Below are 15,935 nucleotides of genomic sequence, written 5' to 3'. Positions count from 1 at the left end.
GTACCCCATTTCATGTTAAAAATATGAAAACAAAGTTAATTTTTCCCAAAATTCGAACAAAGACTTTCGTAGGAATCAAATTACACCAGGTTTAAGAACATAACAGGTTCCATCCAGTCATTATCAAATTAAAATCTATATTCTCAAGACCTTTGGCCCTGATTGAAATAATTATATCTAGGTTCCCATCCGTACGATGTACATAATTACCTTTATTGAGATAATGGGAGTTTCTGTTTATAACGTGAATCACGAGCTCACGTTTACAGTATTTAATTAGATTTATGATCGACGTATAAATACGACTCCAATATCTTTCGACGGAGAAGACGATGTAAATTGTAAACCATTCAAAGCTAGTGTGGATAAATGTTTTAAGATTAGTATTCTGTGTGTTGTGGAAATTTACGAATAAAAACATATAGAGATTTTTAACGCATCTTCATTCACGTGGGCGTTGAAGCTGAAGGGTGAACGGGTGACTTGCAAGTCAGAGACAATCTACGAAATAGCAATATACGGTAACATCACATTCATTTAACAATCATTTATGCTATAAATAAATCACGTCGGGGTCACCATTTATAGCATAAATGATTGTTAAATGAATGTGATGTTACCGTATATTGCTATTTCGTAGATTGTCTCTGACTTGCAAGTCACCCGTTCACCCTTCAGCTTCAACGCCCACGTGAATGAAGATGCGTTAAAAATCTCTATATGTTTTTATTCGTAAATTTCCACAACACACAGAATACTAATCTTAAAACATTTATCCACACTAGCTTTGAATGGTTTACAATTTACATCGTCTTCTCCGTCGAAAGATATCGGAGTCGTATTTATACGTCGATCATAAATCTAATTAAATACTGTAAACGTGAGCTCGTGATTCACGTTATAAACAGAAACTCCCATTATCTCAATAAAGGTAATTATGTACATCGTACGGATGGGAACTTAGATATAATTATTTCAATCAGGGCCAAAGGTCTTGAGAATATAGATTTTAATTTGATAATGACTGGATGGAACCTTTCATGTTCTTAAACCTGGTGTAACTTGATTCCTACGAAAGTCTTTGTTCGAATTTTGGGAAAAATTAACTTTGTTTTCATATTTTTAACATGAAATGGGGTACATTTGGGGGTTAGTAGCTATATCTCCACTCGTCTAACACAGACAGTCTCCGTAATAGAACTTCGTAGAACTCTTAATAGAACTAAAAGAAGGAAAATCGGAATAAAATATGGCCTAAACGCTAAACCTAACCTGGTACACATATGGGAGTATCTTTACTTCTACGGTTCATCAGTGAATTAGCTATGAAGGTCACCATATTATATGAAATGAATGTGTTAATTGCGAGAGACAAAACGCTTGTCGTCCATGCCATTGAACAAAAACCCTTATGCTCTCATGATCTACCGACTTCGAGAATGAATATCCTATTTCTAACAATCTAATAAATATAAAGTAAATATTCAGATTGAAAATGACTGACTGAAATCAATATCTTGCTAAGGTTCGCCTTTCAACTATTTGGCTAAAAAAATTGGTACTTTACAGAAATATTGTTCAACTTCAACGGTACAATAGAATCTAACTATGTAACATTACAACGGCAAAGACTTGGTGTTATCAGTCATGTGTAAAACTCCCTCGTTAAAACTCTTATTCAAGTACCTCTTCCGTAATTGTAGCAAGCCATGCTGAGCACCCTGATAGATACGAAAAAATCAAACAATGGGCACACTCCACTTTGAAGAACGACGGGTTCTGTGTTATTGACTGTATTATGTTTTTATTGCGTTAGGTTCTACATAACTGTATATCATGATATATAAATTTCTTTGGTTTTGGTCAGTATGGACAGATTTGTATTGATACTTGAAAAAAAACATTAAACACAAACAGTTGTTTGAAACATTTAATATTACATGGAATTCTGGTATTAATGACGATTTTTCCCTTTTCAGCCTACTTCTCGAGAATGTCTTGAACTTAACTAAAGATCAACTACGAAAAGCGTATGGAACAGACAAAGGCATAATAATGGATTCCCTGTGAACATCCCTCTCTAAAATGTGAAACTTCACGGTGGTGCGAAACCACACCTTCACATCCCGAATTCATAATATAATTGCCTATGATTATCCACAAAAAGGCGTACATAATAGTACAGATGGTCAGTGGAATAAATAACACATTTTTCGCAAATGGCAAATTTCTGCCCCTGCTAAATTTGGAAACACCCTTTCCCCGATTCCGCATTCACCGCATCGTGTTGATAACGACATTACATCAAACCTCTAAACCAGCCGTTCTCAAACATTCTAAGCCGCGCCCCCTTTTAAGAATTTGTCTAGTCTCGCAACCCACTTCTAAAATAACTATGGCGAAAGTATGTTTTATTCAAAAAACACGTTGAAATACGTGGAATGTAAATATCCAAAATAAGCAAATGCCAATATCCAAATTAAGATCAAATCTAAGAGATATTTTTATTTTCAATTAGCCTCACGCCCCCTCAAAAATTATCTACGCCCCTCTTGTGGGGCGCACCCCACTGCTCTAAATTAACTGGGTGGCTATACATAGTGAAAAAAGTGAACAAATCATCTTGGAAAATCTTAATTCTTTCCTGGTTTTAGCAAGTTCTATTCAAGTCTGCAACCAAATCGCTCATCGCTTTTACATATGGATGAAAATCTAATTTTAATTTTTTGATGTTAGTATTATGTATTATGAATACTTTGACATAAATACACGTTGGAGGGCCGTAGAAGTTTTGTATGTCAATTTTGCATAGATCAGTTGGTTTTATTGAAGCGTGTATGATTGATAAACAATGAGTTAAAAGGAAAAGATGTTTTTGAGTCCGCTGAGAATATTCTTTAAAGCAAAGAGTATACAATGTTTATATTAAGCTTTTTATATTCTGAAGTAAGTAAAGAACCTTTACCATTTATCAATGTTACAATGAGGTATTTATATATCCTAACATCTGGGACGCACGATTATATCGGCATATCGTATAACTCGTGTACGTATGTACTGCTTGATAATGGAATAAACCTAATTTCGAATATTTTTTTGTTACATGGGTTATGTAACTGTTATTCGTGCTCAGAAACTTTTTATTCACTGCTAACACATTCAACAGAGCAAAACGTTGCTTGATAACTAATGGGCGTAGACCGTGAGAATATAATTAACGTTCAAATTAATGACAATAACACTATTGACGAAGATCTATTATATCCCAAAATACATAAATCGAGTATTTTATCCCTGACGTCATATGATGTATACGCGACAAAGAGTGGAAATTTTCTGGCCTGTCTTACAATATTACACACCGCCTTTATGTTTGAGCTGCCTTATTTTCGTCGATGAATTAAACTCATCAATATTTTCAATGTTAAAAAACATACCCCACGGGTAATAGTGGCTTTTGAATGATTGGCGCTATATTTATAGGAATTTAAATTTTGAAATAATTTAAGCACTCGTTCGATATTTATTCGAGATTATTTAGTTTTGTTTCACATGAGTAGCACTACCACAATTACTGTGGCGAGTTTAAAAGCAACCTAGTCTTGAGTTGCAAAGAAATGTTTAAAATTGCTTTTATCCAGCTTTTGATAACGGCTTCACATTAAATAAATAACTTTTTTGGTCGAGACAGCCACGAAAGGTACATATTTTTAATTGCATTTCCGTGCGAGCCAAATAGCATTTTTTCACCTAATCAGGCCTGAAATTTTTACTCAAAAATCAATGCATACAAGGTCAATATACATTTAATGTGACTTCTGATGCTACATGTTGTCGCTGCGAGCTCTGAACGGCTGCCCACATGTAGCACAAGTTGAAATCTACGATATTCATCACTCTTCTTTCATTTAGGCATCTCCGTAGTATTTTAAAAACTAGCTTTGCTGGTCCGATCTAAATATGACAAATACTGTAACTGGTACGTACAAACGTACTGCTTTGCGATTTTATCGCTTTGTGATGTCACAAAATATGTTCCAGAATCCCCTAGTTTTGTTACAAGACCAGTCTGGTAATTCTATTACATAACAAAGACATGCGCTGAGTGTATATTCTCAAACGTATTGGCAAATTTGGCAAAAAGATAGTTTGAAATCTCGTGACAATAGTTATCTTAGCCCAGGCCTGCACAACTCAAATTACCACGAGGGCCGCAAGCATAAATCTGAAGGCCCGGCGGGCTGCAAACTTTGCCACATACATATTTCACAACAATGAACTACAAATCAAAATAATATCGTGAAACAGTTAAATTTAATGAAGCACTTTCATTACTGGGGAGCTTAAAAACATGAAGAATCCTATTTTCTTGAGTAAAAACAAGGTACAGTATTTTTGCATATGAGATGGCAAATATGTATTTAGTGGTTCATCTACCTTAAAAACCCACCTTTCAATTTCCATATTTCCTTTTTTATTAGAATTAGGTATTGCGTGTTGCAGTATAAACTGACTACGGGAAAATATTTTACTCAAGTTCAGTTTTGTAAAATCGTTCCAAATATATGTATGACAATGTATTCAATCATATCTACCTTTATTGGATATTTCCATTGTAGGCTAGAGAAACAATCCGTTTAGTAGCAATAGATCTTCCTCTGTTATACTTTTTTGAATACTGAGATATCTAAATCAGGGTTTCCCAAACTGGGGGGCGAGGGGTCGAGCGACGAATTTTAGGGGTCGCAAGGGGCACACCAATTTCACACAAATGTCGATATTTATCGGAACTAGTGCAAAACATAAATCTCATGATTTCGAATATGATCGGAGTAGCGGCGCGCTTGCATAACAATGCCGGCTTTGATTGTTAGACCAGAGAAGTGGCGTGTTCCCAAATCACCCGCGGGCCGCACAGAAGGATCTAGCGGGCCGCATGCGGCTCGCGGGCAGTATGTTGTGCAGGCCTGTCTTAGCCTTATAATATTAGATTTTTCGGAGCCATATGCCGTCACCAAGAGAGCCATATAGGGCTCGCGAGCCATGGGTTCTCGACCACTGCTATATTCACATGGCCCATATAAACAGCCCCCGAACTTGCGAAGGAACTAAAATAAAAAAAATCTAAATAAAATTAGGGCCTAACCTTAACCGGGTACACACAATCCGGAAATACCGGAGTTTGTGCTATGTAGCCCGATATTTGTGAACACATTTATAGGACCCATGGTTTCCAGCAGTATGTATACTATAATGTAAGCAATGCTGGATGCTATGTATAGGCGAACTTGTCTGATAAAGTGCAATATTAATAGAGATCAGATTATTCCGACTATCAGGCCCTTCGCACCAGCTCGAGCTTTGTGAATACGGTATTTGCTCGTTTTGGAGCCCGGGCCCATATTTTTTTAACCAAACTCACTAACCGACCCTTATTCCAACCGGTCCTTATTCAAGCACGAGCGCTTGTTATTTTTAAAGTAAAATTATACACAAAAATTTGTGTATAAATAACTTTGTTAAGTCATGTGTGTGTCAAGTCCTCATTCATCCAACCATTCCCACTGTAAGCACACACAACACCGCTTACTTTCTGAAGGCCTTTATCCACTCGTTTACCCTTGAATACTATGAAAGGTGAGAGCTTGCTACCATTGGCCTTGACAGCTAGTACAACAGTCACTCTTAATTTCTCATAGCCAGTGGTCTTGATAGCGCTTCCTATTTCCTATTGTTCTCTACCACTGAAAAATCAGCTTTTACATCGGGCGGGTGTTCAAGCACCGGCCCTTATTTATTTTTATGTTCTGTTCACACGGGCGGCTATTCAAACGGGCCCTTAATCAAGGTCGGGCGGTAAAACGAGCTTATACGGTACCTTTATTGAAACCGGCATATTATCTGTATGTATACAATTATGTTGACAATGACTTAATTGATAAAATATACACGTAAGTCTAATGTCAAAGTATACCTGACGGTCTCCTTCACCATGCTTTTTGTTCGAGCTTGAAATTTGTCAACAGTGTTGAAGAAATTGACATGCATACGTATAAAACCATATGCACTACTCATATCTTATAATAAATAAGATAAATAAAAATAATTAATATAAATTTATAAAACACAATTGATTGGTACAGTTACAGCAATATTAATCGCTATCAATTATTGTACATATATCTTAAAATTTTCCATTTTTGATCATGTTTCTTTATTTTGCCATTTTTGTATGCAATGATGGCCAAGTGGGACACGTGATACACGTGGGACAAGGGGGACACGTGGTACAAGCGGGACACATGGTACAAGTGGGACACGTGGGACAAGTGGGACACGTGGCACAAGTGGTACACGTGGGACACGACATTTTCAAGACACCGTGAAAACGTATTACGTACCTTGCGTGCGTAAAGTGTTCGATGCCCCTGGTACGTTGCGTGTCAACACGAAGAAAAATGGTGGATTCAAAGTTAATTACTACGACAATAAGTGTAATAATTAAAAATAAACAAAGTAGCAAAGTGGGATCGACGTGAAAAAATGACGCTATAATTCGTCGTCATAACGTTAATATTTTACACAAAACAATTTTTGAATATTTTAAGCAATAAAAACACTACTTAGTCTTGATGCCAAGGACACAGACATACAAACAATCATTACTCAAGGCTAATTAACGCAAAGTTCATGGAAACAATCTATCCATTACTTGCCGTTTCCAACCAAAGATATAAATACTGTAACGAGCAAATAGAGACGAAATTATCTTTTGTTATTGTAACTCTAGAAACAACATTCTCTAGGACAGACAATGCTATAATAGATTCAAAATTGGTAACTAATGGCCTATTAAGCCGTGAATGTAATTTAATTGGAATCAGTATGGTGAATTATCATTTACGTATTTATATACCTATATAAGAACACATGCTTTTGCATATAAATTCGCGTATAGATCTCAATACTTACATTTAAATTTTAAAACTGCGCTAGAGAGTTCATTCTAGAAACATGCAATAGCTGTTGTGTTGGAATGTTTTTGATACACGGTGGCTTATGGATCGTTGAATTGTTATTGTTCTAGTTCTTGTAATTCGTGATTTTAAGAAAAAAAAAGCGCTATTATTGGCCACTTATCAATCAATTTCAAATTTAGAGTAGAATCGTTAGAATATACAGCGTCGAGGCGCCGTACAAGTCTTCAAAATAAATTCACCGACTCAATTTCTTTTATCAATTTTGCGAGTGTGAGCTTTAAAAATATGGCAAATTAGTTAGTTTTTGTTTAATTAAACGTATTTCAGAGACAAACCTCTCGAGATATGTAGTTACATTTTCCCACACTTTGGGAATTCCATAAAGATAATTTTGAAAAAGCAAGTTTTGGTATAAATTCTTGTTTTTATGAATAGGGAATTATTTAAAATTTGAAGAATTTACTTTTTTGACTGAGTAGAAAAAAAGATAAAAAACAAACATGCATCGACTGTTATTTTTTATTGGTATCGTTTTTACGGTAAGTGTTGGCTGATACAAGCTGGAGATTTATGGGAGTTATTTTTAACATTATAATACAATTTGTTGATTTAAAAAACTTTCCACACTTGCTTGGGTTTAACTATACTTAGTAGTTGTTAGTATATTATGTTTGTTTTTACTAACATCACTATAGTTATGTAATATTTTAAAGGATACTTCCGTAGTGTGTGTACCAGGTTAGGGTTAGGCCATAATTTCATTTCGATTTTCCTTATTTTAGTTCAATTGCGAGTTTCGAGAAGGTCTGTGTTAGCCAAGTGAAAACACTCCTGTCCATTTGTTTCAGTCCTTTCACTTGATGTAAAGTAGGCGAACAAAATCAGTTACCTCCATATTGGTGCACACACTTCTGGAGCGCTATTTGAAGCCGCCATCTGAGCCAAATTGTATGAATAAAATAGCCTAATGGTAATATTCCATTTTTATTATATTAACATATACATAACATCTATTTATTATTTTTTCAGGTTTGTCGACAAGCACATGGTGGTAAGTTTTAATTACTGTAATTTAGTTTGTAGGGCACACGAATTCAAATTTCGATATAGATATAATATTACACTCAGATCTATTGGGTGTCCATAAAGTCTCAAATATATCGATATCATATGGAACAGACAGAGTGACAGATCATATGTGAAAAATTGAAACTTCCCAAGAAATATTATGCCCTTAGCGGTTAGAATCAGGGTTCTTATTGGGCTTACTTTCACAAACTAAAACCGCACCAAAATTGCTCACACGCAGCCGTAAACGTGAAAGTGATCAGTAACCAATTGAATTGCGTTTTAAATTATCACAAGATTATAAATTTTAAATCAAATTTATTCCTGTTTATTTCAAGTATCAGTGAATTTTGAATCGTATTTGACGCCCATTTTTGCCCAATTTTACTTTAGACAATCCTGGTTTGAATGAAATGTAGTTATTTCATTTTTGGTCAAAAATATTTTGAACGTGGAACATTTGCGCTATTTTGAGTAAAATGTGAATGTCACTCTAGGAAATTTCTCCCAAATACGGATAAAATCCTAAAAAGGCGGAATTTACCACCAATAGGATATCATGAGAAAAAGATGTTTTGTCAACAATGAAATTCCTGTCTTTCCTATTGTTTGGTTGCACTTATGAACATTCAAGATGAATTAAAACGTTATCGCACAATTCACTTATAATTGAAAATAAAATTTGCTGATCTGTTTGTTTTTCAGACTGCAATACCGTTATCAAAGATCTAAACATTGTCAGTGAAAGAATCCTTGAGTACAACGGGTGCGGAGACTTGGCAGCGGCTGTAGGTAAGATCCTTGTCTTGTCTACTATCTGAGCCAGTAACTTTCAGCCTGTTTGTTGGAGTCGAAACCCAATGCAATATTCCGGATGCTCGAGAAACCCCTGTGAGAGAGTTCCAATTTTGTTTTTATTGTCTGAATTATTCTGAATTATTTTTTATTTATATATTATTTCCAAAAGCAGACAATTTCTATCTTTGTGTAATTATAATATAATACTTTGCAAAATCGTAATTTGTGAGTTAGAGCACTCACGAAATAATATTTCAGAAAATTAAAATATTGTATAATATTATTTTCAAACTTTTCATCAATTTATTATTTGTGCTTTATTTTATTACGTTTATTTAATGAATATCTTTGTGTTTAGCTGACCCATCGTTCCCTACTTTCCCTGACATGGATGGTTCTGATGCCTCTGCTAAAGCGATCGAATTTGTGAAGAGTGCTGCGGCATGTTCTGGATGCGGTAAATAGTCTTGAATATATATTAAAAATGTTGAAAATCGATATGTTTTGTTTTACTCATCGCGAATTACACACAAATAATAGTGATATCCCGAGTTACCATAAAAATTACGACGTGAGATTCACAGATTCCATGGTAGATTAGGGTTTCGGAGCCCATCCACCATCTTTCAATTTTTGCAGATTTTACAGATCAAATAGGAAACTTTTCGTCTTCCCAAATTTTATTTTCTAAGATAGCGTTTCGCACCCCCTTCTGGAGTCACGGACGCAAACATTCACTAGTTGCTAAATCTCCACTAAGTAAATTTTTTTTGGCTCTGGTTGTTGTTTTTTTAATATTAAACGTGGCACATAAAATTACTAATTAGGTATGTGGTAAAAGGAAAGCTAGATATTTTAATTGAAAAACAAGGGCCACATGTTTTTAGAGTCCTTGGAAGGGACCATTTATCATGACAGTTTAAAACCGCTTCTGGAGAATTATGTTATAAGATTTATTTGTGAGACTTATAACACCTCACAAACAATTAATAATGGCAATATTGTGGTAAATTCCCGTTATTACCCAAACTTGTAGCGGTGTAATTCAACAGTGTCAAAACCGTTCTCCGTGACAAACAATTCTACATTGCTCGAAGTCTTAGAAGAAGAAAATAAATCATCATAATTTTTTTTTTCAAATATATGACTCTAAATTTTACATTATGTTTAGGCAATGTTGATGAAAGCAAAGTTACACCCGAAGTGGTTGCCGACCTCGCCATTTCCATCCTAGACACTGGCATGAAGGAAGCATGGAAAAAAGTATCTAAAGCGGAAGGGTGTAAGTTTACCTAATTCCTCCCGTTCTTTACCTATTATTCAAAGTACTAACGTGATAACGTTGTTGAATTGGTGTGATGGTCTGGTGGTTTAAAGTTCCGGGTTCATTTCCCGGTACTCCCGTAGTATGTGTACTATGTTAGGGTCAGGGTTGTTCCCATGCCCACCAGATTCTTTCAGAATAAAGTAGGTGCTTACAAATTGATGATCGCTTGTGCAGAGTCTTGTTCGGAGTTAGAGAGCTCGGATTTGGTCACTGCTATAAATAAGATGCCACTATATTTTGAAATAACCGGAATCTTTCGGTTCAGCGTTTTCTATCCATGCCCACCATGACAGACTAGTCATTCCAAAACAAAGAATTTGATGCTTCCGCAGGACCTTTTTAGGAGTCAGAGAATGCTGTTTAAGCTGATGTCTCTTTATACGACGTTTCCGATGTTATCCACTTTATGCAAGGCTCTGTCCAAGCAGCCACTGTTAGGTGGATGGATCGGAATCTTTCCGGTTCATCATTGCCTATCAAGTTTATTGCACACCGGGCGAGGTGGCCGGCACAGGATTTGATTCCTATATTAGAGCCAACGCTTCAACAACTCCGCCCAAAGAAAATATGACTAATAAGGCTTTTTTCTCGTAATATCTACGTTCAACTTCATATATTTATTTATCTCAGTCGGCACCACTTACCTGCTGGCAAAGCCTGATAAGGTAAAGAAAGATTCGTATAAAACGGAAATTGCAGAACGATGTGACAACTTAGTTGCTAACGCGCAAGGGTTGCAAGATGAGTACGACAAACTTGGAAGCAAGGCAGCAGACTATGGAAAAAAGGACGCGAAAAACTTCATCAAAGCAGCAAGTATGCTAATTTTAGTTCTATATTTAGTAATTTTTTAATTTTTTCCTACGCATATATATGGTGTGTTGACTAATTATATTTCTTACACTACAGATGAATTTTTGAACGGCGATGGCGCACCAAAGAGCGGCGCGAAGAATAAAAAAGCACCGGGTTCGGGAACATCGCTCAATTGCAAAAACCCCAAATAACACCAAACAAGGCACTGAATCAATTACTGTTAGAAATATAGTAAATTAATATTTTTTTCCCATTAATTTTGTGGGGCATGGTGAGGCACTGTAGGAAAGTACTGTATAAGAAATAATCGTGATTTTAAATTGACGACCTAATTACAACACATACTTGTTTGGTTGAAATATTGCTAGCTTAATTACTGTAAAAAACATTGAATTTTACACTATATTTCTAACAGCACGACAACTCAATGGATATGACCAAAGCTTTATATTGTTTCAGAACCAATCTTTTGATTGTTTTAATTTTTTCTAATAATCACCAACTCTAAATAAAAACCTACATCTTTGAGTAATTTTGGGTTTTCGTGTAAAGGAATTAACGTCTACTATAACAACATTTGTTAATAACGATAAATATTTTGATATAACATATATATGTCTTAGCATATATCATTATTTGGCCGGTTCTGATGCAATATCTATTTTTTTTTGTTTCGCTTTCAATTCGGCCTGCTCTTAGTTTGCAATGCCTTAGCTATACTTCTGCTTACACTATAAGAAAACACTGCTCTTTATATTGACACTGCCTACTGTAACACAATCATTGAGGTCCACTAAAAATGTCTTTTGATGGAAACATCGAATTTACGACTTTTATAACTTACTTCAAACCTTTTAGTTTATCTCTATTTTAATGTCAAAGCATATCATCAAATTCAATTCCATTTCAAGTACAATACCTCGAGGCAGCTTCTTGCGCATGCATGAGTTTTTCTCGCAAATAACTCCCCGTTAATCAGAAAAACAGGCTTTACCGTCGTATATAAATTGTTCGTGTTTTCTTACAAGTGATTTCTGCTTCTTTATCTCCTAATCATAATCGACCAATTTACGATCAGCAATTTTTTAAGATATGCTCGATGGTTTTGATTAGCTGGATACGATTTTTAGATTAAACCTTTGCCGCTTTATCTGCTCCGCTATGCTTTATAAAAAGATATTGAGATTTGCTTTTATGAGAAAAAAGTCTCGCTTTTTAAATTGAAATACATATTATTATAAATCATAATGTTATAAACAATTTGGTCGATACATATAAGAATCAAATTTAGGTTTCTTCCTCTACAATAATGTATTTACGTTCTTTTCAAATTTATCTAACAAGTTGCAATTTCTGTTTTATATTGTGTTCTTCTTCCGAATCTTACCAATTTCAGATTGCAAGACTTTATTTTTCAGTCAAATCTCGACACCTTAGCGCTCTGCTTTTAGTTTTAGTTGCAATAAATCAAATTCCCTGCGCAGAATTTTATTTTTTAAATTGGGCAATGGGTATATCTCAGACAGTTTCATTTCCTTGATATGAGATTAAATTCAGTTCAGATCAGATTTCATAGATCCGTAGGTTGTTTTTAAATTAGTATTAGCGAAATGTCCATTAGTACATCTATGATAAACGCACCTTGTCAAACTTTTGCACGATTTTAGATAGTTGGGGTTGACCTATAAAACATATTAATACTTTGTACTAAAAACTAGAAATTTTGTTTTGGTGTAACAGATCGTTGCAAATTGTCACATATGCATAAAATATGGCTGTTTCGATAACATCACGAATTCTTTCGAATTATAAATCTGAAAGGTTTATTACGCACTGAAATGGGTACAGTAAATGGGTATAGTATGTGTACCAGGTTAGGGTTAGGCCGTATTTCAGTCCGATTTTCCCTCATTTTTAGTTCTATTACGAGTTCGGGGACTGTCTGTGTTAGCCATGTGAATATACGCTTCAGGGAAAGTAAGCAAACAAAATTAGTTACCTCCATATTGGTACGCATACTTCTGGAGTGTCCTATTTTGCACATTCTCTTTTTTGTTTATGTGACTGAGAACAGAAGACTTCATAATTCTGATGCTTCATGTAACCTCACTTGCGCCACCACACGTCTGAAATTATAAAAAGTTTATAGGGTGCGGGGTTGCGTGTGTCGGGACTCGGCTCCTTAAATTTCCGCTTTGCAGCCTTCAAGTGAGACAAGTAAAATCGTTCTTTGTATATTGTAACAATATCAGAAAATCAACTTAATTTCGAGATGAGGCAGAAGCTGTAACTTTAGGCGGTGCTGAAAATAGTGTGTAATGTTGAAACCAATCACCGGGAGGCTTTTAGTCGGATGTAGCCATAAGTGAAAGTACATAGCATATTTAAAGTTACCGCATTTTACCAAAATAAAAAATGATAGATATATAATATATAATTTACCGGTCATAGGCTTTCTAAAAAGAGCAAACGCTTGAGTAAAAGTTGAGAAAATTTACATTTCTGCAGTCTTGGATGATGACACAATTGTGATTCAAGAAAGAAACAAAATTGGCATCCATGCCCAAATCATATTCATAATTCTACTCGACAAAAAAAATTCATGCCCGAACTTTTTATGTAGAATTCACAATCTGACATGACTACTTCATATCTCGCGTCAATCGGTATTCACTAATGCGCAATTCTACGGAGATCACTCTCTTTCTATACGAGTTGTTCATACTTGGCTTTAAAAAATATTCTTTAAAAAAACAGTGGGATATTTTTGAATCCGTATCCGCAGTAAGTTAATGACAAAAAGTTATAATTAGCAGCTTGATTTCCAAGATTATTTGATTTAAAATATATACACGGCATGGGTGTATTTTGAATGTCAGCAGGCTTCAAGATTCGATTTACTCTGAGCTCTTACCCGTTCACTGTTAGTAAGCTATAAACCAATTTCCCCAATGAACCTCAGTTTTTTGAAACTCACTCCCCTTTTTCTGTAAAATGCTTAATAGTCTCAAAAGTTCTTTAGTGGTCGCCAGTAACTTATCCCAGAGATCAACCTCTTATATTCGGAGTGAGTGCGCACGACCTTTTTTCCTTATTAAAAAATTGGCTTTTGCACTTACAAGTGCTGATTTGGTATATTTTGCCATCAAGTATATTAGGTCAAAAGGCCATTAGCCACTTCACAACACAATTGTGAATTTATTCAATGCTACTTTATGTCTATGCTAAGACTTTTTGCTAACAGAGCTTGTAGTGTTCATGAAACGTTTTATGCGAAAATGTTGAAGTCGTATTTCCTGCTTTCACTGAAGAGTAAAATTACTGTTTATAAATGCAATTTGGTAACCATTCCGTGTACATTATGATTAAAGTTCATTTCATTATCTATTTGAAAATTCAATTTTATTGTGCATATTTACAACATATGGACATAGGTAACACGGATATTGTGTGCTCATTCACCTCTGGCAGAGTCAGGTTGGAGATATTACGTTGAGTACATTTTAAAAGAACTGGGACTAGGACACGCAGTTCTCTAAAGTATTTCTTATTTCATTCAAGAAATGCTAATAATCGGTTTTGTGCTAATCGACCGTAAATACCATTCACATCATTCCGATACCAGGAATTTTAGAAGAAAAAAAACTTTTCAAATGACATTTTCTCATCAGTATCATAAACAATAGCAAACAGTCTCATATTAAAAAACAGTTTCATAACACAATAGGGCACATGAAGATCACAATTTAGGAATTTACCGTTTGTAAATAAAGTCGAAACTTTGATATATACAATCTTTCTACTGAATTGAATTAAATTAAAATTCAACAAAAAAAAAAATTCTCAATGCAAAGTATATTACCACAGCGTGGTAACAGCGTTTCACAGCGTGCTGAAATTATGTAAAGCCACATTTAGTAAGTGGGAAAATAAGTAGGAAAAACAATTTAATTTGAATCTTTGTGTTCATTTTCAATCACACACCTTAAATCTACTCTAGTCTCAAAATTATAAATGTATACTGGAATGCATTTCAGTAAAGGACATTTATTTGCAACAAAATCATTTCTGATCCAACGACGTAATAAGAATCATTTTTGGGCGCCGCAGAGATATGTGTACCAAAATGGAGGTAACTAATGTTGTTCGCCATTTTACATCAAGTTGTGTAAAGGGACTGAAATCTATGGGCAGGGGGGTATTCACTTGACTAACACACAAAGTCCCCGAACTCGTAAAAGAACTGTAATAAGGAAAATCGGAATAAAATTATGGTCTAACCCTAACCTGATATATGTTCAGGTGTCCGCCATCTTGGTTCACATTTGGGAGATTTGGAAGTACCTTATTTTGTAGGTTGTATGTAATCTATTTTATGCCAAGACTGACAGATCACTGTGATTTTCAATCATTTGGTATGGAGTATATGGTATTTGGTATATCTTTATCGGTAGCGTAAAGCAGTCCATTGGAGCCCATATATTTACTAACTGGCTCATTCCATTATGTGGAACAGAGCAAGTATACTTTCATGTATATTTGATCATCAATTATTACAAGTTCCAACCTATTTCAATTTTATTTTTCATTTCTATATCTTCTTTAATTTAAGAAATGTGAATTACCGGTTTTCCAATTGACCGCAAATACTTTTTACATCAAGGGTCGGCAACCAATTGCCACCAACAAGGGGAAATTGTACGCCTGTGAAGAAGTGCGCCCGAGAAACGAGATTTTTAAATTAGTTTAATCTGGTACCTTTAAGTAATTCCAATGCCTTGGCGTTGCAAAGCCCGAGTCAAATTCATATTTATGCTTATTACGTTACAGTTAGCAGCTAACAGCTAGCCTGTGCGAGGCAAACGAATCATGTCCAAAGATCAAAATGTTTGTGCCTGTAGCTACTAGAAAACCTATGTTAAATAAAAGTGCTGGCGAGGGTTTTG

General features: G+C 35.0%; 1 protein-coding gene across 1 annotated transcript; it reads left to right on the top strand.

Annotated features, from left to right (window-relative positions):
- Nucleotides 1-7,413: 7,413 nt before the first annotated feature.
- LOC120329578 (uncharacterized) lies at nucleotides 7,414-12,475 on the top strand. Its single transcript, XM_039396232.2, has 7 exons — nucleotides 7,414-7,519; nucleotides 8,010-8,031; nucleotides 8,754-8,840; nucleotides 9,205-9,303; nucleotides 10,018-10,128; nucleotides 10,804-10,989; nucleotides 11,083-12,475. The coding sequence occupies exons 1-7, from the start codon at nucleotides 7,481-7,483 to the stop codon at nucleotides 11,178-11,180; spliced, it is 642 nt and encodes a 213-aa protein (XP_039252166.2). The 5' UTR covers nucleotides 7,414-7,480; the 3' UTR covers nucleotides 11,181-12,475.
- Nucleotides 12,476-15,935: the final 3,460 nt, after the last annotated feature.

The sequence above is a fragment of the Styela clava genome, chromosome 12 (genome assembly GCF_964204865.1).
Source record: "Styela clava chromosome 12, kaStyClav1.hap1.2, whole genome shotgun sequence".
NCBI classification, from domain to species: domain Eukaryota; kingdom Metazoa; phylum Chordata; class Ascidiacea; order Stolidobranchia; family Styelidae; genus Styela; species Styela clava.
Note: the sequence above shows the minus strand (reverse complement) of the source record. Positions and strands in the feature narration are given on the sequence as shown.

What these genes read in the sequence shown, in the direction of transcription:
- LOC120329578 (XM_039396232.2), top strand. Translation starts at nt 7,481, where the DNA reads ATGCATCGACTGTTATTTTTTATTGGTATCGTTTTTACG. An exon ending in AGACTTGGCAGCGGCTGTAG is followed by an intron (nt 8,841 to 9,204) that starts GTAAGATCCTTG and finishes CTTTGTGTTTAG; the next exon opens with CTGACCCATCGTTCCCTACT. An exon ending in AAACTTCATCAAAGCAGCAA is followed by an intron (nt 10,990 to 11,082) that starts GTATGCTAATTT and finishes CTTACACTACAG; the next exon opens with ATGAATTTTTGAACGGCGAT.